The sequence below is a fragment of the Macrobrachium rosenbergii genome, chromosome 23 (assembly GCF_040412425.1).
Source record: "Macrobrachium rosenbergii isolate ZJJX-2024 chromosome 23, ASM4041242v1, whole genome shotgun sequence".
Classification (NCBI taxonomy): domain Eukaryota; kingdom Metazoa; phylum Arthropoda; class Malacostraca; order Decapoda; family Palaemonidae; genus Macrobrachium; species Macrobrachium rosenbergii.
This window is the reverse complement of record NC_089763.1, coordinates 39,990,055-40,013,163: the sequence shown is the minus strand read 5'-3', so window position 1 is coordinate 40,013,163 and position 23,109 is coordinate 39,990,055. Positions and strand designations below refer to the sequence as shown.

At 35.1% G+C, this 23,109-nt stretch overlaps 2 protein-coding genes across 8 annotated transcripts in view; one reads left to right on the top strand and one right to left on the bottom strand.

Moving 5' to 3' along the window:
- LOC136851532 (uncharacterized) overlaps nucleotides 1–23,109 on the top strand; it is a 70,749-nt gene that overhangs the window by 33,096 nt on the left and 14,544 nt on the right. Inside the window, exon 8 of one of the 4 annotated variants that reach the window (XR_010856911.1) lies at nucleotides 14,539–14,669. The exons of 1 other annotated variant lie outside the window; for it this stretch is intronic. The gene's annotated coding sequence lies outside the window, so the exon portion shown is untranslated. Of the gene's footprint in view, nucleotides 1–2,102; nucleotides 3,587–14,538; nucleotides 14,670–23,109 lie in introns of those variants that run through there. 2 more of the 4 variants (XR_010856909.1, XR_010856910.1) reach the window with 2 other exon arrangements.
- The window catches only part of yem (yemanuclein), a 58,742-nt gene continuing 54,161 nt past the window's right edge, over nucleotides 18,529–23,109 (bottom strand). For all 4 annotated transcript variants that reach the window (XM_067125771.1, XM_067125772.1, XM_067125773.1 and 1 more), the window contains one exon: nucleotides 18,529–21,334. In XM_067125771.1, the coding sequence (XP_066981872.1) occupies nucleotides 21,306–21,334 (29 nt within the window). In that variant the 3' untranslated portion in view covers nucleotides 18,529–21,305. The remainder of the gene's footprint in view (nucleotides 21,335–23,109) is intronic.

The window sequence follows — 23,109 nt, the reverse complement described above, 5'->3', positions numbered from 1 at the left end:
CGGTTAAAGCTAACGGGTTATTTTTTTTCTTTGTATTGTACACTAAATTGCAATGATTTTGGTATATAACAAATTTTAAAACGATCAAAGCAACACAGAAAAAATATTATCACAAAATGATGCATGAATTCGTAACTCGCAGACGTAAAAAAATGTTTTTTTAAAAAATTCACCATAAATCGAAATATTGTGCTAGAGACTTCCCGTTTGTTGACAAATGAAGCTAATTGATTAAATAGTACTAGACTGTAAGTGTTTTAGCTTACAATTGCAGTTTTCGACCATTTCGGTCGAATTAAAGTTGACCGAAAGTCGAATTTTTTCTATTTATCGTGATTTATATGAAAATATTTCAAAACTGATAAAAGCTACAACCATGAGTTTTTCTCTGTTGTATTGTACATGAAATTGCACACATTTTCATATATAAAACTTTATGTAACGACTAATATAAAACGGTGCAAACATTACGACAACTTGACGAAAGAATTTCTGAGATGTTCAGCCGAGTTACCGCTCGGACGTAAGGAAAATGTTTTTTAAAAAAAATCACCATAAATCGAAATATTGTGCTAGAGACTTCCAATTTATTGCAAAATGAAGGTAAATGATTGAATATTACTAGAATGTAAGAGTTTTAGCTTACAATTGCGTTTTTCGACCATTTCGGTAGAGTTAAAGTTGACCGAAGGTTGAAATTTTGGCAGTTATCGTGATTTATGTGAAAATATTTCAAAACTGATAAAAGCTACAACCATGAGCTATTTTCTGTTGTATTCTACATGAAATTGCGCACATTTTCATATATAAAAGTTTATGTAACGACTAATGTAAAACGATGCAAACATTACGACAACGTGACGAAAGAATTTCTGAGATGTTGGCCGAGTTACGTAGCGCAATGAGCGTAAGGAAAAATTTTTTTTTTTTTTTCAGAAATTCACCATAAATCGAAATATTGTGCTAGAGACTTCCAGTTTGTTGCAAAATGAAGGTACATGATTGAATATTACTAGAATGCAAGAGTTTTAGCTTATAATTGCGTTTTTACCATTTGGTCGAGTTAAAGTTGACCGAAGGTTGAAATTTTGGCAGTTATCGTGATTTATATGAAAATATTTCAAAACTGATAAAAGCTACAACCATGAGTTATTTTCTGTTGTATTCTACATGAAATTGCGCACATTTCCATATATAAAACTTTATGTAATGACTAATATAAAACGGTGCAAACATTACGACAACGTGATGAAAGAATTTCTGGCGCGGACGTAAGGAAAAATTTTTTTAAAAAATTCACCATAAATCGAAATATTGTGCTAGAGACTTCCAATTTGTTGCAAAATGAAGGTAAATTATTGAATATTACTAGAATGTAAGAGTTTTAGCTTACAATTGTGTTTTTCGACCATTTCGGTCGAGTCAAAGTTGACCGAAGGTTGAAATTTTTTGTAGTCGACGTACGGTATGTCCACTTGGCACCCAACAGACAATTTTAGTCGACGTATGATACGTCCAGTCGGCGTTTAAGGGTTAATTATCTGATTTCACTTTTCATTTTTAAAACTGATCACTAGATGATGGATCCTCCATAGGGGGCAGTGCCATCAGGCACCTCACACTGTGCAATGTAGGCATCACTTGAGGTTCTTTACAGCATCCCTTTGGTCCCTAGCTGCAACCCCATTCATTCCTTTTACTATACCTCCATTCATTTTATCTTTCCTCCAACTTATTTCCACCCTCTAACAATTTTTTCTTGGTGTAAATGCGAAGTTTTCCTCCTGTTACACCTTTTAAACCTCCTTGACTCTGTTTCCCTTTGAGCGCTGAATGACCTTATAGATTCCAGGACTTGGCCTAAGTTTTATATTCTTTCCTATTCCTAGATGATGGCTCTGCCTAAAATTTGATGTTCATTCCATTTCATATAAAACTTTAGTGAGGCTGGGTGACAAAACTTCATGAAACTTGAGTATCTGTTCTTATCAGTATGAATTTCTGCCTTCATATCTGGTATGTGATAGCCAGATTGGAAGAAAAGAAATACTCTGAAAAGGGGAAAGTGGCAGTATTAATGAGGCTTCTTTTTTCATTTACAGGTGACCCTTTTTTTATTTACAGGTGACCCAGCTTTCATATGAGCCATAGATCTATCAGCTGTCATCAAAACCTGCCAGAGATTACATTCTCACTTCATTGGTACTGTAGACCCCCACAGATATAAGCTTCATCCTGAGATGATCTCTTATTGCTATTTGGAGACCCAATTAGTGGGAGAGCAGAGCTGACCAAGGTTGCAGGCAGTTCCCCTTTTTTCAGGTGATTTCAAGAAGCTCAAATAGGGATTTGCTTTTTTGGCTTCTTTAAGTCCCAGGTGAAGATGGTGAGAGGTAGGAATTTGATGCCCCTACACTTTAACTATTTTGCTTGGGTATCCTGGTGGTGTAACTTTTGACAGCTACTTAGAGGGACCAATATTTCAGGAAATTCGGCACACACTTGTAACAGATTTTGTGTTTTGAATCCTTGGGCAAATGTTAATGCAGATGTTGTGCTCGAGTTTCAAGTAACCAGACCTTGTGTCTCTCATTTCATGATTGGCAACCTTTGAGTAGGAATCTTTCATGATTTAACAACTGTTGAGCCCGGTCCCTTGGAGGATTGGTTGATAGCTAATCTGAAGGTCATGTGCTTTCTGTCAAGGCCCTTATATACCTCTCAGTTAAGTTGGAGTTCTCAGCAGCCTGCCTTCCTTCCGCAGTTGTGATTTTTGCAAATGTCAATAATTGGTTTGTAAATCAAACAATTTCAAATTTTTTAAAAGTTTTTGTTTCAAACCCATCACTTAAACTGATGTCTTGCCTCCTGACCCCACTTATTTCTCAGAGCCAAATTCTAAACTAAAGAAAGTGAAGGTTATACTCGACTATAACCCATGGTTTAGGCATAAGGCAGCTCACTGGGTTTGTACACAAAAAATCAAGTGTCTAAAAATTCATTTCATCTAATTATATACTTCATAAAAACTATAATTGGATAGCCTAAAAATGGTGAAGATACTGAAAGCTCAATACATTTTCATTTGCTGTCAACTGAAATTGTTATAGTTTTCTTACAAAATGTTTTATTGTAATGTGATATTGTATTGCACATCAACAGTGGTGGCCATAAAGTAATTGTGTGTAAAACAGGTATGCTCAATAAGGGACAGGATAATACCATTTTCTTATTTTATTATTAACTGTTGTAAGCTACTGTATGTTTTATTAAGTTTTAAATTTGGTACCTGTTTCATCATTCTACAAATCCTGCTATTTACAAATGACTGTCTTCAATGATTGGGCATGATTGCTAGTGGAATTCGTTTTTATCTCGTAACTTGACTATAAAAGTACCACATAATGCCATCAGTTCCATTTTTTGCCTTGAAGCTGTCAAAATTATTAGTAATTATTCTTATCTATTGTTATGATCATCATTATTATTTGGTAATTAACCCATACAACCAAGTCATAGCACTTTATGCAGGGATGGTAATTTTTACGCCCTCATGTATGTGTGAAATATAACAATTTTAAATTTCTATTTTTGCAGTTTGTATTTTTCCTAGGCCTTTGTAGGATTATTATTTGGTGCAAGCTGGAATTGGTTGTTGTAAATTAGTAACTAGGTAATTAACTGGAGGGTATGGGGATGAGGGGGGGAATAATCTCACTCAACTACTGTTACCAAGCACTTTCTGCCTTTGGCATCAGGAACAAAGTGGGCTGGTTGAGGTGGTAAATATGATAAATTATACTGGTTTGTATACAGAGGAAGAATACAGATTTCTTTATAGATTTGTTATTTGTCCTTATGGAAATGCAAACAATCACCTATTGTGTAGGAGACTTACTCCTTAGGTGGAATGTCATCTCTCTGAACAGACTGGTACTTCGAATCCACCCAAAAATTTCACTTGCATGTAACCTCCAATCAGGTCTTTCACAGGGATGACAGAGCAATAAGGGCCCTGAATCTGAGTGAGAAATGTCTGGAATCTTGCTAAAATAAGGAAAATTCACGGAGAACCAAGCGTGACACCCATAAGGGCTGACACAAGTCAGAAGTAGCTCAATCTCGTCAATACAAATAATGGGTTAGATTATATCTACTAACCTCACTGTCCCCCTCCTTGGTTAGAATGGAGAGTGTTTTATCTGAAAAGTCAAAGCTTTAAAACGATGCTTGATTATGTACCTTACCTATATGTGGCAGATACATGGATTAAGCTGAGAATTAATTTTCTGTCCAAACAGCTTTGGTGACCAGACAACCTGATAAGCAGCTGTCACTGGTCCCAAGAGGGAGGGATCCAGGGACTGCAAGGTCTCACACGAACCAGACAACTGACAGTCTACCTTGAGGAGTCTCATGTTCATCTGATCACATCATGAAGCACAAAAGAAAGTTGTTTCTAGATGCCTCATGCTTATTTGTACTAATAAAAAGTAGCTGACTCTGCCCAAAAGGCTGGGTCCTTTTAAGATGGTACATTATGGGTCCCACCTTGCACAAAAGCATCTTGTCCAGGTCACCATCAAGAAAGTACCAGAGGGAGAGGATTATGAAACTCGTATCTCTCCTCAGAGACTGAAGGGAGAGGATTATGAAACTCTCGTATCTCTCCTCAGAGACTGACAGAATCTGTGGTCCAGCTCCAGAGTAGTTCTGCCTGAAAAAATAGGTCAGAACATTATTAGGTAGATGATGGTTCTACCACAGTTCCCACTATTTAGCTTCAGATTCAACTCCACTCCATGCTGTGATATGTATTCCCATTAAGTTTGGTAATTTTGACAAAAGTGGAAAAATCCACAAAATTACTCCTAAAATATATCATTATATATGTGGGACACTTGGGATCAAACTTAGGAAAAAAAAAAAAATTATCCCTAGGTTCAAGAGCCCCCTCACCAAGCCAAGATGGTCCCAAATTGAGGGGGCACTTTCCTTAGTAAACGTTCAGAGAGGAACAGCAGAGGTAGCCAGCCATTTCATACACAATCTTGTGAGAAAAGCCTCTCCCTTACAGGTTCTGGTTTGTAAAGGCTCAACAGTGTGATGAACTGCCCACTTGTGCATTTGCCTTGTCAACAGGTAAAGGTGAATAAAAACCACTCCCCACTGCTTGTAGACAAATATTACTACAGTAGCTTGTTACTCCTCAAACTGTTGAATGCCTTGTCATGTTTCCAGAATGTTTTCAAGGCTAGCATTGCCGCTCGTATTTCCAGGTTGTTGATGTACTAATGAGGTGTGTCGTCTGCTTACACAAGATAAAAGAGCCATCCAGGTGTGTGCCTCGACAAGCATTTTGGGAGGTGGAGAGTTCAGGGAAACTCCTGCAGGAAGGTTCAAGTTATGCAACCTCATGCAAAATCCTCTATGATCTCCCAAACTCATGGCAGCCAGAGATGAAGACTACCAGCTACAGCATCCCTACTTTTCTTTCCCGTTCCTCCTTTCCTAGCCATGGCTCAGGGGAGAGGACAAAAGTGCTGGGAAGGCTCCTTGTCCTTTCTAGAGGAATCTCTGTTTGGGAAGAGAAGGGCTCCTCCGAACACTTGATACCCAAAGGTTTAGCTGCAGTTCCCTTTGAACCCAAGGGGGTACATATAAAAGAGACTTTTACGGTAGATAAGAGTGTCCCAAGAGTCTGCACATCTCTTCTCCACTGCTGCCTGAACCTTGCCCTATGGAAAGGGTAAGGATATACCAAGTGTTGGACTATTCCACAAAGCAAAACTACTTTGCCAAAACTAGTCATGCAAAGAGGTAGGAAACCATGTCCCATCTTCTCAAGATAAAGTTAGCCCAGAAGTTTACACTTAGGTGGGCAAGAAAAGTCAAAACATTTCATCCCAGCAACTGCCTGAACTTCACCTTCTCCTACTACATTGTGACACCTGTGACAGCTAAGTCAACGAGCTTGTTCAAAACACGGTGCTCCCTTAGAGGAGTGCATGACTCCTGATTGGTGCAGAGAAGGCATTATCATCTTGATAGTGTCTTTCTAGGTGAAGGTAGTTTTGTTAGTCTGCAGCCTGATTCCAATTGCAGGTGAGTAATTCCCATGTTCTCAGGCCAAGTAAACCTCCTCTGATGCATCAAAAGTGGGCAGTGGAAGCAGGCTTCCCAATTTGCTGGGCAGCAAGGAACTTTTTGACCACAAGATCAGACAGTTCATGAGGCCCAAAACACCTTGGGCTATCTGAGACCTCAGCAGTCTAAACAACAAGCTCACTTCAGGCTTGGACCTGAATGTGAGCTTTGTTGTTGAGATTTGGTTTAGGTGTTTATTCATAGAAGCCTCCTTGAGACAGTTACTCTCACATAAGTGCAATGACCTCCAATAAGGCTCGAGAGGCACAAGACTGATCAGATCCATCAGATCTCCAGAATCATGAACTAGATGTTCTCCCTAGAGGGAAGGCAAACCAGTCTACTGCAGGGCACGCTCACGGGACCACTTGTGCAAAGCTGAGAACCCATGCCCAGGGTTTTGGGCTGTAATCATCCATCCTGTGGATGCCAAATTAGTTGAGGCCATGGGAGACCATCCACACAGTGAGCACAGGGTCAGCACTGATTACCACATGTGGAAGGGTCACAAGATGTCCTCATGTTCTAAATGGGACAGGTCTACTGGGGCACTGAGCATGCTAAATGCAGTCATGTCAGCCCACCTGCAGTGGATTTAACACCTGGAGGTAAAGTAACACCAATTCCTCCCTCAGCCAGGTAAGGGTACTCACTCACAGTTTACAGGATTTCTTATGGGAGGTCTTGGACTACTTCATCCTATGGGAGGAAGACAGAGATGAGGAGGACAAGAAGGAGCTTGACTAGGAGGAGGTGCTGGAAAGAGCAAGCTTGAACTTCTTGCCCCTGGCTTGTGTCATGCTTTCTTTCAGTGCAGGTAAACTGCTTGAGGCAAGGTTTATTGTCATCATTGAAGGCGTTTTAGGATAAGTAGCAGCTGCAGGGGCTTCCTCAGACTTGGACATAGCTAAGTGGTCAGGGAAGGCAGCAATCTGTGGCCTTCCCAGAATGCCATATCTTAAGCAGGTACTCACCTGATGATTATATGAAACAGTAGAAGTATTCAGTAGGAGTACTGTAGGTCATGGCGAGACAAGTACATGGGTAAGGGTCTCAACAGAGGACAGCCTGGCCTGGGCACATATCATCACATGAATAGTGCTTGGGCGTTACTTGCCTTCCTGCACACACCCTCCCCAGACCAAGAGAGAGAAGTATACTCAGAAGGAAAGGGGAGAGGTACAGGAGGGACAGGGAGGAACCCTTTGCAACCTTACCTTTCCCACATGAAGGTGACCACTTCACAACTCCTCACAGGGGACACAGGACTGCTTAACTTACTCTTACAGGTTGAACAAAACAGTGTGGTCCTACTACAAGAGGAGGCAAGAAGCACCTACATACACTCATGTCACCCACATGTATTTTTTTTTACCTTTATTGGAAAAGCATAAAGTTCATACAACATATACATATGATTTCCAACTTGGCCCACCAAGAGGCATAACAAGATGTCCGCACTAGATTGTGGCTAATGGATATGCTTGGTGGGAGCAGGGGATTTAGGTATTTTACACCACCCACCCCTCTTAACCACCAGTAAACCAACTTGTCACTAAATTTCAATCACCAATTCCAGGTAGTAATGAGACATACTCCAACATAAAAGGCAATGGTCACATTTCCATGGACACAAATTAAAAGCTACACATGCTGTCTTACCCTTGGGTAAATAAAGAAAAGAGTGAGAAGAGGCAGTCTCACATTTATTATTTAAAAGAATTAAACAATAATATTTACAATAAATACAACCAGTGTATGGAAAAAGAACAAAACCTGAAAGATCAACTGGATATCTTTTGCTAGTCGTAGCTTTTGAGGTGTGAAAAATATTTAAATGATAAAAAGACATTTGTGATTATGCAAAACCTTGCATATACAATACATAATACACATCATCAGTGTTATCAGTGCAGTAATAAAATTATCAGCTTTTCTAGTAATAAAAATATATAATTACACTGTACTTTGCATATAATTTTGCCTAGTTGAAAAACTCAGACTCCCATAATTCTAAATATATGATAATGTTCAGTACTGTATTAAAAAAACTGCCTCATAAATGGCAGATATGGCAGCTATTGCCTCATTGCACATAACACCAACCACAGTTTGAAAACCATGAGTGCAATTCTCCTGAATTATGATGAATTGATAAAATTGCCCAAAACTCCTGCTTTCCCTGTTGTAGAGACAATATTAGATAGATGATGGGAAGTGGGAGCTGAAAATTAACATGTTAAAGCTATGCATACAGAACATGTGAGCAACAACAGATATCAAAAACAAGAATGGCAGTGATAGTTTGTCTTCAATATCAAGTATATTGGTATTCCAGTGAAATGAAAAAGTATGTACAAAATTTCTGAAACCTCTATTTGGCAGCTAAATATCTTAACTTCAGCCATGTGCTGTATTCTTAATACTTAGGTTTTCACTTTATGTCAAACACAAAAGCAACTTTAATACTCTTGCGTTCACGTATTTCCAACTCGAACACTAGATTTTTTAGTTCAAATTAAAAATTTTTGCATAGTATCAATGTAAATGGTTTTGCGTTAACTGTAATAGTATTAGGTTTAATAAAAAAATGTAGTTTTAAAACTTCACAAAATCCACTAGCAAAGTAGTTTTGTTTCCAGGATATTTGCTTCAAAAGAAATTAAGCAAGCATTTACATACAGTATATCATATACTTATACTCTTGATAGTATGCAAATATATGAATTGCACTTCACAATAATTTCAGATAATTCACTGGTCCATCAGCCCTTGAAACATGCAAAAATTATATTAATGTTGCCAGTCACATTCTTTAAAATACAAATGTTCAATAATTATGCAAGTTGCACACATTTTGGCACATCCAGTCTCTCATTTCTTCAGCAATATTAACATCATGCTATAGTAAATCATATTTGTTGCAAAAGTTAATATGAATTACCAATTACATTATTTACAATATATACATCAATAGATAGCTATTCACTAGAAAGCAAGACTAAGAATAGGAAAGTTTCACACTGAACAAATATTCACAAATGAAAATGTGAATTGAGTGATATTATGAATAAACTTCATATCACAAACTGAATGCGCATGTTGAGGCTTTCATATAAAAATGATAGGCATGTGAAAAAACTGAAATTTGTCTACAATAATATGAAGCCATGGACACGGATTATGGGTGAAAAATATTTTTTACTGTCACAGTGGAATGAAAAGGAAAGACACAATGCTATACTGTATGTTCAAAACATGCAATGAATACAATCATCCATACATATGAAAAGAGGTCAGGTACTCTTGAATTCAACAGAAATATAAACTAAAATGTCAAAATCATATTCAAAATTTCAATGAAATTGAAAACAAATTTCATTCCAGGGGAACTGAAGAAATTCCATTTGACAAAGGGAACACTCAGGCAATAAAATTGAGATCTATAAGATATGCTAAGTTGTTTAAAGTCTGTATGTCTTCCAATATAAGTGTACTGGAATATAGTGCTTCAAGAAATGAGGAGGATTATGGTGTTTCAAGATAAAGAGAGCAAATAATAGCAATAAGGAGTATCCACCTAACAAATTAATGAGGACACTCGACTTTCACAGAGATGGAGCATTCTTTTTTGCTAATGTGCTAAAAACAAAACTGCACAAGACATTCTTTGTTATATGCATTCAAAAATTATATATGAGGAATATTTAGGCATATTACTATAGTACAAGGCATTTCATACCATTTTCTAAGAAAGGTGAGTTACTGCATGAGATTTAATAGCAACTGTGCCATTTCACAACAAACAATTAGAAACCATTCCAATTCCATTACCAAATTCATATTTCTTTCACACATCTAAATAAAACTTGCCAATACTGCTCATAATTTTACATCCTTACCTACTCACTCAAAAGCAGCTAATCTGCTGCTTTTCAGTTTGTTCAACAGGAGTGAAGCTCCCTAAAGCATAAGACACTAAACTTCTGTTCAACTACTTGATATGTTTATTGGGCGAGTGAAATACTTTAAATAATGCTAACTACATACTGTTCTGTCAGTCAGAAGGGGAGATAAGCTATCCTTAAGCAATGACCCAGTAAACACCTCCACACTGGCAATGTTGAAATGATGACCCAGTAAACACCTCCACACTGGCAATGTTGAAATGATCTCTTCAATGTTACTTACTGTAAAGTGTGCAGATAAAATAATAAATCTACCATTTAGTGCTTATCCTATTTATCAAATGCTCATATAACCATGTATGGTAACATTTTTGTCCCATGCCTTAAATAAATCTGATCTACAAGGGGTACCCTCCAAATACTGCACTTTGCAAACATTCTATCCCAAGTCTGACACACAAGAGAAAACTGACCAATTATCAAGTTTTCATTTTTGCATTTTGGTATGACTAATAACCTGTTTCTGCTGTTGTTTATTATTAAGCTAATTACATCATTAAACCAAACCTCAGAGTCAAGTTAATAATACTTTCATACAGATGGCCTGAAGAATTTACATTAAATGATACTTTGTATTTAATTTTTAAGTATGAATTCTTTAAATATTAAATAATTGGGTAACCTGAAAATGTGTTAGCTTCTATATAAAATTCTTTAATTTATACTGATGATAAAATGCAACCTACATTCAAATACTGATATCAATATTACATTTTGGTAAAAATGAACTTAAAAAAGTACAATTATAAAGTCAAAGACAGCAGAGCTCATATTGCAATAAATAGTGCAACTCCCAGACAAAAGTACATTTACATTATTTCCTCTGCACTGAATGATCAAATACTTATCAACTCAAGGATAATTACCAATATCAAAGTTAAGCCACAGGGCTCAATGAAAAGTCTGGATCCTCGAAGGACTAAGCTGAAAAATTAATGCCCCACCAATTCTGATATACATTCAAGCTAATTAATTAAAAAAAAACAAGTTTACCAAGACCACCAACTAAATTTTTGTTCTCATGAGGCTAACCTGAAGGTCAGGTTCTTATAAAAGGGTGAAGATTAAGACTGTGATGTATTAAAGCTACACATATATTAGACATTAGAACTTACAACTGGCAAGCGGAAAATGTTTACGGTTTGGACACATCTAAAGAAAGTTTTATCCCTGATACTTATCATTCATTGTGAAATGTTCGAGTTTTCTTCCATTTCATCTAAAGTTTAATTCTGACTTGAGACTGATCTGAAAGATTTCATTAAATATGACAAAAATGCAGATAGAAAAATCACCCCTAACTAAAAGCTTTAAAGGGTCAATACTGCAAATAAAAAATGACACCGATTGTCACTTGGCCAAAAGTATCCATCAAATGTTTACTTCTATGTAAAGAATGACTCTAAAAACTTGAGGATGGCATAAGAGCACTTTAATGAAGAACTCCTTACTCATCTTTGGAAATGCAACTTTTCTAAGATTAAGGCAAGTGATAACCAAAAGCATCAGTCAATCAATCATCCAATAAAATGAAGAAAAATATAAATCCTGTATGATAAAAGATAAGTTTTCTCAATTGTACGGATGACATGATATGCCTTTTACTATACAGTATTTTGCCTTCTAATTTCTTAAATGAACACGTACTCTCTTCTCAAATATGTACCCATTCACTGTGAATTTTCTGTGATGATATAATCCAACAAAAAGTTAAGACAAAATCTTTTTTTCACATGCTGCAAAACAACACATTATATTTAAATGATTCTATAAGTCATACGTAGTATGACTTAATTTTTTAAAGATTAAGACTATAGAAAAGTTAAGAAATGCTCATTTTAGCATTATAAAGCAATGCGTAATACATTCCCTTCAAGTCAATATGACTTAAAATACTTCCTAGCTCCTAAAAACTAGAGCTGGACTATAATTTAGGCTCAATTTCTTCTTGCTTGAATTCCATTGTAATGTGCTCATCTTTAAGTATAGCTCAACTCTTAGTAAAGATGTTATGTTAAATAATATTCCTAGCCTTCCTACCCATGGGATGCATTATATTGTTTACATAAACTATAAATACACTACTGTATAACGAAATGAACAAAAAATATGAAAAGAAAGGTTTAAGAGTTTAAATGCTATTTGTGCTCATAAACATCCACACTTGGTTCTGCCTGATGATGACTTACAACACAATAGTTACATGATCATTTGAAGTAAATGTACTTGCAAGACCATGCTTTTGAGGTTTTAAGAAACACTTACAAAATTATTTTATCAATCACCCTCATCCACTTAAGTTTCCAATAAATTCTACTTTCTTCCAAAGTCAGAGGACAGAAAACTCCCACAACCGAAAAAAAACCATGTTACATTCTTTTAAAATGATAAATTTTGTAAATATTTTTTTAGCTTATACTATTAACAATCTTCAGTACATTTAATTTCCAAGCCAAGTGAACTTCACTTTCCAAATTTAACTGTAAAGGAACAGGTGCAATAACAGCATTTCATAAAAATTTACGTACAAAAAAATCAGCCACAGTAAAGTTCAAATAAGATATCTAACTATGTACCTGAATGACAAAATAATACCTTAGGAGGGTACCTGCAACTCAGAGCTTGTAATTAATACTTTGACCTGAAGAGTCCATTCAAGTTTTATATCAAAATCTTTTTTAGCTTTAAGACATGGAGGTTTACAACAGGCATTTCATTACCATTCATAATTTTGCCCAGACCACTAACATTCCTCAAATACAACAAATACAGTTTTCACCATGACATATTTTTCTACAAACACATTATCAATCATGAAACAGTCTTACTCTGTGCAAGCAGATGCAGTCACATCAGTTTGGAAGACCTTGCAAAGTGACAAGTCACACAGCATCATACCCAGCTGATGCTCCACTAACATGGAAGGTACGAAGTCACTCCTGTGTCAACTTCCATCTCAGTGTAGGGATGGGAAGATTATCACTATTATTATTATTTAGTATTTAACCCAGATCACTGAGTTAAAATATTTAACTCTCATAGGTCAGCCCGGGGGTTTTATCATTTACATCATTTAAATTTGCTATTAACTTGTACTTCTTTATAATTTGGTAGCTGGACAATTTGAAAAGGATGATTCTGACAAAGTTTCCCTATTTCCAAAACTTGACATTTTCTATTGGCTGAAGCTTAAGACATTCGCACAAGAAGTAAAATCGGTAGTGCTGACCTGCATTCTCTCCATACATGGATTTGATCAAGTGGGCTATTTATTTCATAAACATGGGTCAAACAAGTGTAGGCAACTCAATAATGAGATAGAATTATTTCAGCAACTCAATAATGAGATAGAATTATTTCAGTGTGATGTTGCTTCTTGGTTCAAAGAATGCCATAATTCAACAATGGGTTTTAGCTTTTTTAATTTGTTGCTTCATGGTTCATTATTCCATGAACTCTGCCATTTATGAAATAAGATTGGTTTTAAAGATGTTAAACAATCACTGTTTGATCTAGTCATAGTAATTACAGCTTTGGCTGCTTTATCAGCACCCTCATTTCCCTTTGATTCAAACCAACTGGATCATGAGATGAAGATGCCTCTGGACAGGGGGTTTCAAGAAACTCCTTGGCAGGGGAGACCTCACAGGTGCAGTGGGAGCTGGACCTTTTGGATACAGAATATTTTGCAAATGAGGATCTGTGATCAAAGACACAATGGGGTACCAGGGTAACCGAGTGCACCAGTGCAGCAAAGTATGCAAATGCAGATCATTACACAAAACAGGAGTACACCAAAGCAGTTGCTTTTACGTAAAATTCATTAAAGATGCCAAATATCCTGAAGCAGACAAACATGTTACCTATGTCATACAATGGAGCAGATTCGTTATTAAAAGTTTAACCAGACCTAAGAGCTAATTTATGTAGCTAAAAGGGTTGGCCCAAAGGATTTGTCTTTATTAATAATAAAGATTAGAAATGACTTATTAAACTGCAGCTTTTTAAAAATTTTACGATTGGATTTTTGAACATGATGGCATCAGACAAAATTTCTTTAATAAATGCTTCCAAAACTTGACACTCGTTAATTATATTTTAGACATTCACACAAAAAATGTTTAATTGTTAGTGTTACTTTACATTTTGTGCATTTAGGGACTGGATCTTGAATTATTTATCAAATATTCTTGGATCAAACAAAAGTGACCAATTCTATGAGGAATCAAAATTAATTGTTTCATTACTCAAGTATATATATTCTATAATGTGTTGATTAAAATGGGTTTTAGAGATGTGTATAATTCATTAATAGGAATACCTATAGATGAATTTGTCATAGGAGTTGCCTTTTTTATTTCCTTGAATACCTGCATGGACAAGAATACAACATACTATTTCTAAATTATAACTATCTCACAAGGATACGCCAAGGCCAAGTGCATAGGGCAGCTGTGTGCACAGGAAAACCAACTCATCAGGGAGTCAGGAATGTGAAGACAGATGATTAAGAGCAACCAAGGCAGAGGCCATCACCTACATGGGAGCAGGACCAGTAGAGAAGGCAAAGATAGTGGGCACTCACTGGACATAACTGAAGCAGCAAGATCCACAGACATAGGCAGCCTTGTTGAGTGGAAGGTTGCAAGGCTGTGATCTCATCACTGATGACTACTCTACACCAAAAACCTGGTCCTGGACTACAGAGGCAACATTCTTTTTGAGCTGAACCAGAAAAAATTTTCTCCAACTAAGGGGAAGGCATGGCTGGAATCACAGGAAGCAGGAGAAGAGTAGGAGGAACAAGGATGGAAATGGAAGGGTCTGGTGAAAAGAAGGTTGGAAGAACCTTCCTAGGGGCTGCAGGGAGACTGTCAGGAGAGGGAAAAATCTTTATTGGGCAAGAACACAAAGGTTCAAGACTGTAGATGGTAGATGTATTGCTCTGAGAGCCGTTGACTGGAAGCAACATCACTGTAAATGAAGAAGCCTTGTCAGATGGGACTTGAAGCTTGACAATCATGGACGTGGTGCACCAAGACAGAGAATTGTCAGAAGTCTCACCAACTGTGGCACTAGATACTTGACATTTACACCCAAGCTTGTGAACATAAGAGGAACCACTGGTCAACAGTCCTGCCCCCAAACATAAACACATGACAGGTCTGCTGAAGGGAACCCCATTGGTTCTATGGGAAGAGAACTGCAATTGCAGGTTCTTGTCCAAGAATGACAAATTAATTACAGAACTTTCCAAAATACCATCACAATTACAAGATATCTTGTACTAAGACAAGCAAAAATAAAATGCAGCACTGAACAGTAAGGTAAAAATAAGAAACCGAAAGTAACCACCACAGTGTACTGGCAAAAACAATATAATTACTGAACAGACAACCCTTGATAAAGAATAAGGAAAGGGCAAAACTTATTTAACATAGTTCCCAAGTGAAAACAAGGCAAAAACTGAGAAAACCAAGTATTTACAAACTGACTATAAGAATAATATGAGATGAGATTAATGAAAAAAAAAAAAAAAAAAAAAAAAAAAAAAGAGTACTCAAAGTGACAGTGAGTATGTCAACATGAAAAAAACGAGTGAACAGAGGTGAATAACTAATGAAATGCACATCACGATGATGGGGAAAAACAACAACAATCCTAGGAAACAGAAGAGAGCAATGAAATTATAGGTCACACACAGGAATGATGCCTAACATCTGGGCCAGTGGAGCATGAGCTGGGCATGCACAGTATGACTCAACTCTAATTAGTCAACACAGAATCATGGCAATAGTTTTAATAATAAAACACATGGATTTTTCTTTTAAAACTGGCAACATAGCTATACCTATGGGCATCACACTCTTGTTTAATACCTGGTACTCCTACCACTACACTGTACCATGTTAGAAATTTTAATTTGATGGCTGGTCACCCTCTCTACAAATGGTGAAGTTAATGACTAATGAAGACTATAAGCAATAGTCAGACAATCCTAGACTACCAGCTGTACCAACTTCTAATACTTCAGTCTTGTCTGATGGATTAATTCAGTACAAAATATACGACTCTCCATACACATTTACCATTCAAGTATTTCTGATTTGTAAACATACCTAAGAGGCATAAATAAAGATGGCTAAATTCTTTGGGTACACTATTGTATTTCCAAAATTATTATTATTAGTTAAGGCATTGCTATACAGTATTGCTAAACTTCATTTCCTTAAGGAGATGATGAAGAAAAAGGCACCATACATTTACAACCACGAGCTACAATTATCATCTTTTAATCAAGGAAAAAATTTAAAAGTGTATGGGTTCATGTTGCTTTAATTTAGCACAGAGCTTAGTATATTTTCATATTTACAAAATTTATCATATAAATATCACATGGTATAAGGGGAAAAAATATTTCAACTTGAAAATTCACTCACTGTTTGCAATTTAAGAAAGCCTCTGGGACTTACGGAAGATTTTGTTTCCATAATAATTACCCCACTAACATAATCATAATGAAATGTTACTTCCAAGACGTGACACAAATACCTTTCATGTAATGCCGGTGGATGTTACTCCTAAGTAAACCAAAAAAATATAAAACAAAACACATTGCAATAACAATATTTAACAGCATAAAAGAGCAATTGGTCTCAAGGAAAGAAGTTGCCTCTGAATATGCAAAAAAAAAAAAAAAAATCTAGAACCTAAAAACTACCTCGGGCAAATAAAAAATGAATCCTGACAGCTACCCAAGGAAATTCTTGGCAGCATTAACTCTGCAGAGGAAAACATAAGCTTCTAACACATAAAAGGACTTGACCTACAGGTGTTATTTCAACGACTGTGAGAGAACTAATACAAGGCTGGTGTATCCAAATACATAACCTTCATAAATATATATAAATAATATAAATATCATATGTCATTCCATAAAATATTACTGAATATTTCCCCCACTAACAACCACATACGGTGTTACACTTGGTTACAGCAAACTGGGGAGTTCTTCCCAACTTGACAGTTCAATCCTGGGAAAAATGTGGTTCATAAAGAATTAAAAATAATTTTCCATGGTAAAATCATCAATCAGATGCCAGTCTTCAAATAGAGCTAGTCACATGAATGCTTCATCTCTATCAAAACACTTCCTTAAGTATATATAGAAGACATCTTATACATCTACTAATTCTATAAGACCAAAATATCCATATCTATAAAATAAAATGCAAAATAACAATCAACAAACACATGAGGACCATAGAGCAAAAATATGTTCAACAAAAAATAAATATAGTCATCTGGTTTCACAGTTCTATTTTAAGAAATCAAGGCAATTCCTCAGCAACTTCTACATTAGTTCTTTCTTTCTCTTTAAGCAGGCTGGGAGAAGTATTGAAAATGCATACACACAAAATGAGTGACTTCATATCAAGTAATTCCTATTAATTAAGAAAACTATTCTATCAAAATCATGAGCTAACATTTACTTGAAATATACTCACAATATCTAGATGCATCTTCATAATACTTATCATAATAAGTCATGAGAATTGGCTGCTGCAGAGAATGTTTGGCTGAGGCACAGAATGTTTTATAAACATAAATTTACACTTCTTTCAATAGATGGAGCTGTTTTTCAACCAATAACTTTGTTAATAGAGAACAGCCTCGTATCCAGATTCTAATTATTCTTAGGTAACTGATGATAAAAAAACTGAAAGTGAGTTTAAACTCATGCCAGTCGTTTTCCCTGTCAGCAATAATGGGAATGAACAGTGCAATCAATATTAATCAAATCAATTAAAGATGTCTTTTTACAAAACTTACTCTGTAAAGAAGTTGAGTAACAAACGTTTTTTATCATCTGATTCGAAGTGTACATTTTGACATGAAAAGTTTGTAGGTCTTTTGAAAAACTCATTTTCTTTACAAATCATGTAAGTTTCATATTGCTCTCTCAATTTTCTACACATAATTTTGTAAGGAATTACTTTTGCTGTGATAATACCTGTATATAAAGCAGCTTCACGCTTGTGAGTCAACTGAAAAAATAATTTCACTGTAGTCCCATAGGCTATGCCAACTATAGAGTAAAACAAAAACTACCAACAAGCCAGTTCTGTTCTTCATTTAAGAATAAAACCAAGCCCCTTATCAAATAAAAAGAAGTTCACTACAAAATCAAATATTACAATTCAAAGAAAATGTGACACCGAACACTGTAAGTAGTTTTACAGAAGACACCACTGATCTGGCAAGCCTTTAGGAATGACAGAAACATAACCTAATTGGATCTGAAATACAAATAGTTAGCATGTCTCACTTTAATATATTACCATGGTAAGAAAATAATTTGGCCATTTCTTTATGAAGTGTTAGGTGTGAATTTCATAAGAAACACTATTTTCTCTTGCTTCAAAAAGAATATTTCATTTTATTCTGGCAAGACACCACTGTATACATAGCTCTGCTACAGTTGTCCAGAATCCCAAAACATTTAAAATGGATCTCAAATATACACAAATAAGAATACACATTAAAGATTTTTTGTTTTTCTTACGAAACCCTAATTAAGTCCGACCTATATCCGACAGCATAAACGATTTTACATAATCATTCAAAAATGTAAAGCTAAAAAAAATTTGACTCTTGAATCATTAATTAACATCTCCTCTTAAATGTTGGCTGGTATGAATTTGTTGTTTTTCCATATACATAGAGTAGATTAAAATGTTAAACTAGCCAAACATAATAGTAATTTATCAGGAATGGAAGTGTTCAAATTAAATTTATCTTCCTCCTGTTCTGAATGAATAATGCATGGGTTTTTCTTGACAATTTAAATTTTTATAGTGTTATACACTATTTTCAGCATCTTATAAGAATTCCTAGTTTGCTTCCAACCTTGTTCTATGTTAATTTGCACAATGTACAGATTAGACCAATGCTATAGCTTTAGGTTCTGGATACGAGGTTTTCTAATTCAGTATATTCCTTCTTGATAGTTTGCTGATTACTGAAACAGCAAACACTCATGCTACACATTCCAGTCAAAAAAATTTCAAATGCATTACTGTACAATGATCAACTATATAAAAATAAAAAAAGAATAGTTTAGATGGCATCTGTACACTGCATACTGTACAATAAAGAAAACATTTCCTGCCATTCTTTTATTAAATCCATTACCCTGAAAAGCTGAGACGATTAAGTCAGACATTTATAATTCATATTGTGAACCTCTTGTAACAATCTCAATCTGTACAACTACTGGAGAGTAAGTGGTGTTTACTATTTAACAGCAATATAATTTCCATTCATGATGAAAATTGTTCCATCACCTTCGTTTGTTATTCAAGAATCATTCCAAAAGGATGACCAACTTTCTTTTTTGCAATATAACTGCTTTTTATCGTGATTTGTAGTGTTAATGCAATGAACACTTCTATGAAATACTTTTGCAACAATAAAATTAGGAGATTATTTACTGCCAAAAATCCAAAAATTGCATTTACTTAGCAAGAGAAGTACTTACCAAGAAGTTAGTGAATTTGGGTAAACTGAGAAACTGAGTGTACCTCTTATCAATGACAATATCAAATGAGAACAGGTGATGACAAATACTTTCCAATTTACTGCATAACACACTGAGAGAGAGTGAAAAAAGAAAAAGTTATAACAGGACTTACTGAGATATACTTGAGTTAACAGCCAGAATCAAAATACTGTATTTAAATTTATTCAAAGTTACGCACAACGTAAACAAAAGAGAGCACATCTAATTTTGGGACTTACTGTTTGTCTAACGATTGTATGTAAAACAAGTAGAGTCAACATGGACATTAAAACAGAAAAGATTGATCTTCAACTTCATACAACATATCTGTAACTTAATTCCTTCATGACTTAATATAGATATGAATCAAGCAATCATTAAAATTTAATATATTGCAAGAAGTTGAAACACTGACTTCTTTCATGGAAATGAAGTTAATGGTAAAAGCTTGTGAGCTTGATGAGTTGATCAATTGCAATAATGCACATCCCATCACCTTTATGACAAAGAAAGAACTAATGGATAGCAAGAGAAGTTTAGATAAAAAACAAAGTTGCATTACAAGTTCTGACCATCTACGCATTCCTAATTGTCTATTACAAAAGTTGACTCACAAACTATCATGTTCCAATGACATCCATCTTCACCCTAGTAGCTCATGAAACTCATAACAGTGCTGAGGTACACAGTACATGTGCAAACATGACTCCTTGAAAAAATGATACATCTACTACGGGCATACCCAAGGGCTGAGGTTAGAGGAACCTGGCTGATAAAAGGCAGCAATATAACAAGCAAACCACAAATAAACAGCCTTACACCATGAAAACAGGCCTAAGCAATTGGAAGTTGACCTAAGATACAAGCCTTAAGAAGACTGCAATCCATCTCCATTCTCTCCGTACATGATCATGTCCAAAGTTATCACCACAATCAGGTTATGAAGAAAAATGCAAAATTTAAAAAGTAATGGCAGTGTGCATACTGACTGGCAGACTAGAAATATCCTCAAAAGTGTACAATATCTGAATATCTCATAAGACACTATCGCAACCTTAAGGTAGGACAATCACTATTAAATTTCATTACATAAATTTAAAATGTGTTCCTTTATCTTTTAAATACACAAATATGAAAAGAGAAAATTCTAAATGATGAACTTCACTAAGACTAGCTAAACTTTAAAATACCCCTCTGACACTGTTATTGAAGATGACTACTATCCAAACTTCAACATATATAATAATAATAAAAAAAAGAGAAGTTGAAAAAGCCCTTTAAAAAATTAACGGCCAGTCATTGCAGAGGTTTCAGTCACTTTTTAAAATGATCTCTTTTCAAAATAGCTCACATTCATAGGCAAATTTCTGCTCTAGCCAACACTTTTAATCTTGAAGTTGAACTGTACTGCAAAACCCTGAGATGAAACGGTCTACTTACAAATCCTTTTGATCACAGGAATCCAATTCTGTAGCTAAATATTAGATATGCTTTTTAACATTCTGTTATCCAGCAATGCTATGTTTTTTAATAGTAAAGCATACTGTCAAGTATACTGATAATTATTTTAACAGGTAACAATGAACTTGTCCTTATGCGAGGTTGTGCTTCCTTCAAATCAGAGTCAATCAGTACTGTCCACGATGTTGCTCAGATCCTGAAAAATCATGTAATTTGAGTACCTTTGGGCTTTCCTTTCAAGTTAAAATCTAATCAGTACAACATAAAAAATTATATTATGAAGGTATACTATGCATCTGAAGACCTACAATATAATAGTGCATACAATAGCACTGTTAATTTTGCATATATATAAAAATAAAAATTATTCTTATTTTATGCTGTGGGTAATATGAGTGAACTCAATGATGGATGGTACAAGAGATGTAAAAACATACATTCACCTATTGTACATTTATGCAGTATATCAATGACTTCACTTTCACTCTTTATATAGCATGATGGTTGTGCGCATTCAAAAGTAAACTTTAAACTACTACCTGGTCCAAAGTCAGGGATACATACATCAGTTATAGCTTGTTGATTTTTGTTAACTATGTTAATCCTCTCAATTTTCGTGATTAAAATTAGGTGCCTTGCCTCTTGCATTTTTGTTATTTGTTCATTCTAAATGTGTGCTCTCTATCTGTCTATCTACAGATATAACTAATACAATTTGGAAGGAACAAATCAGCAAAAATTGCAAAAGGCAGTTATATTATTCATGTATATCAAGAACATTAACGTAAATAACAGAAACATACACAAGTCACTATCGATGTATGCACTTACACTTTGAACCAGATAGTTCAAAATGAATTTTTGTTTAAGCAAAATCATGACAACTACATCCATAATATGCCACGCATAAGTTTTTAGTTATATAAAAATATAAAAAGAGAGAGATCAGTGGTCTGTAGGGTCAATCCAATCTAGATCAACTGAAAGCTTAAAAAAACAGGAGTACCAATGTCATCGAAATATTTTTTGATATCTGTTGGTGACATTTAATATGATCTGTCCTTGAAGCTGGTGATAGGTAAAATTTACTGCTGTCTTGTGGTCATATTCATTTTAAACTGAAATAGAGTGCTGACTGAAAATGCTGTCCACAACAATGAGGATTAGAGGGAAAAACAAATTCATGAAAGAGAGGGAAAAACAAATTCATGAAAGAGAGAGACTCTAGGACAGAATATGTCAAATATTAAAGCATAAATATACATATGACGTGATGATAAGTTCATGTTGAATTTGGAAGGGACCTATGTACAAACCAAATTATATGGAATCTGTATCAGCTGTGCTACACATATGCAAACATTTAAGGAATAAGACCAAACACTGCTGGAAAACCAAAGAAAATGCCCCTCTATAAAGTCTAAAAAACTCAGGGCTAATTGCAGTTAGAATGGAAGTATGTAGAAACCAAAATCAGTAGAAATTAGTATAGAAAATGACTCTCGGTTAACACCTTTTCCCAATAATCTACATAACACTGATTTAAATGTTCTTCAAATGCAAAACAACTAGATTTCAGCAGCAATGAAGTACATTGATTTTAAATACAAGCAAAATTTAATGCTTCTTGCACTAAAAGTTTATTTGACCAAAGACATCATATAAAACCCAAGTCTAAGCCTCTGACAAAACAGCTGAGATACTTTTACATCTGATTTTACATTTACCAAAATATGAGTTATTTACTTCTATCTAATAGCAGAACTAAATTAGAACACTCTTCAACATGTGATCTGATCAACACCAACAAAAGGTGCTAACAACGTGCTGTCACCCATCTTGATTTCTAATTATAACGATTATAACCCAAAACAGAAGGTTGTTTTACTTTGATCATGAATGAATAATCATTTGCATTAAATGGAAAAATTGAATCATATGAATGAGTTTTTGTAAGAAAGTTAGAATATT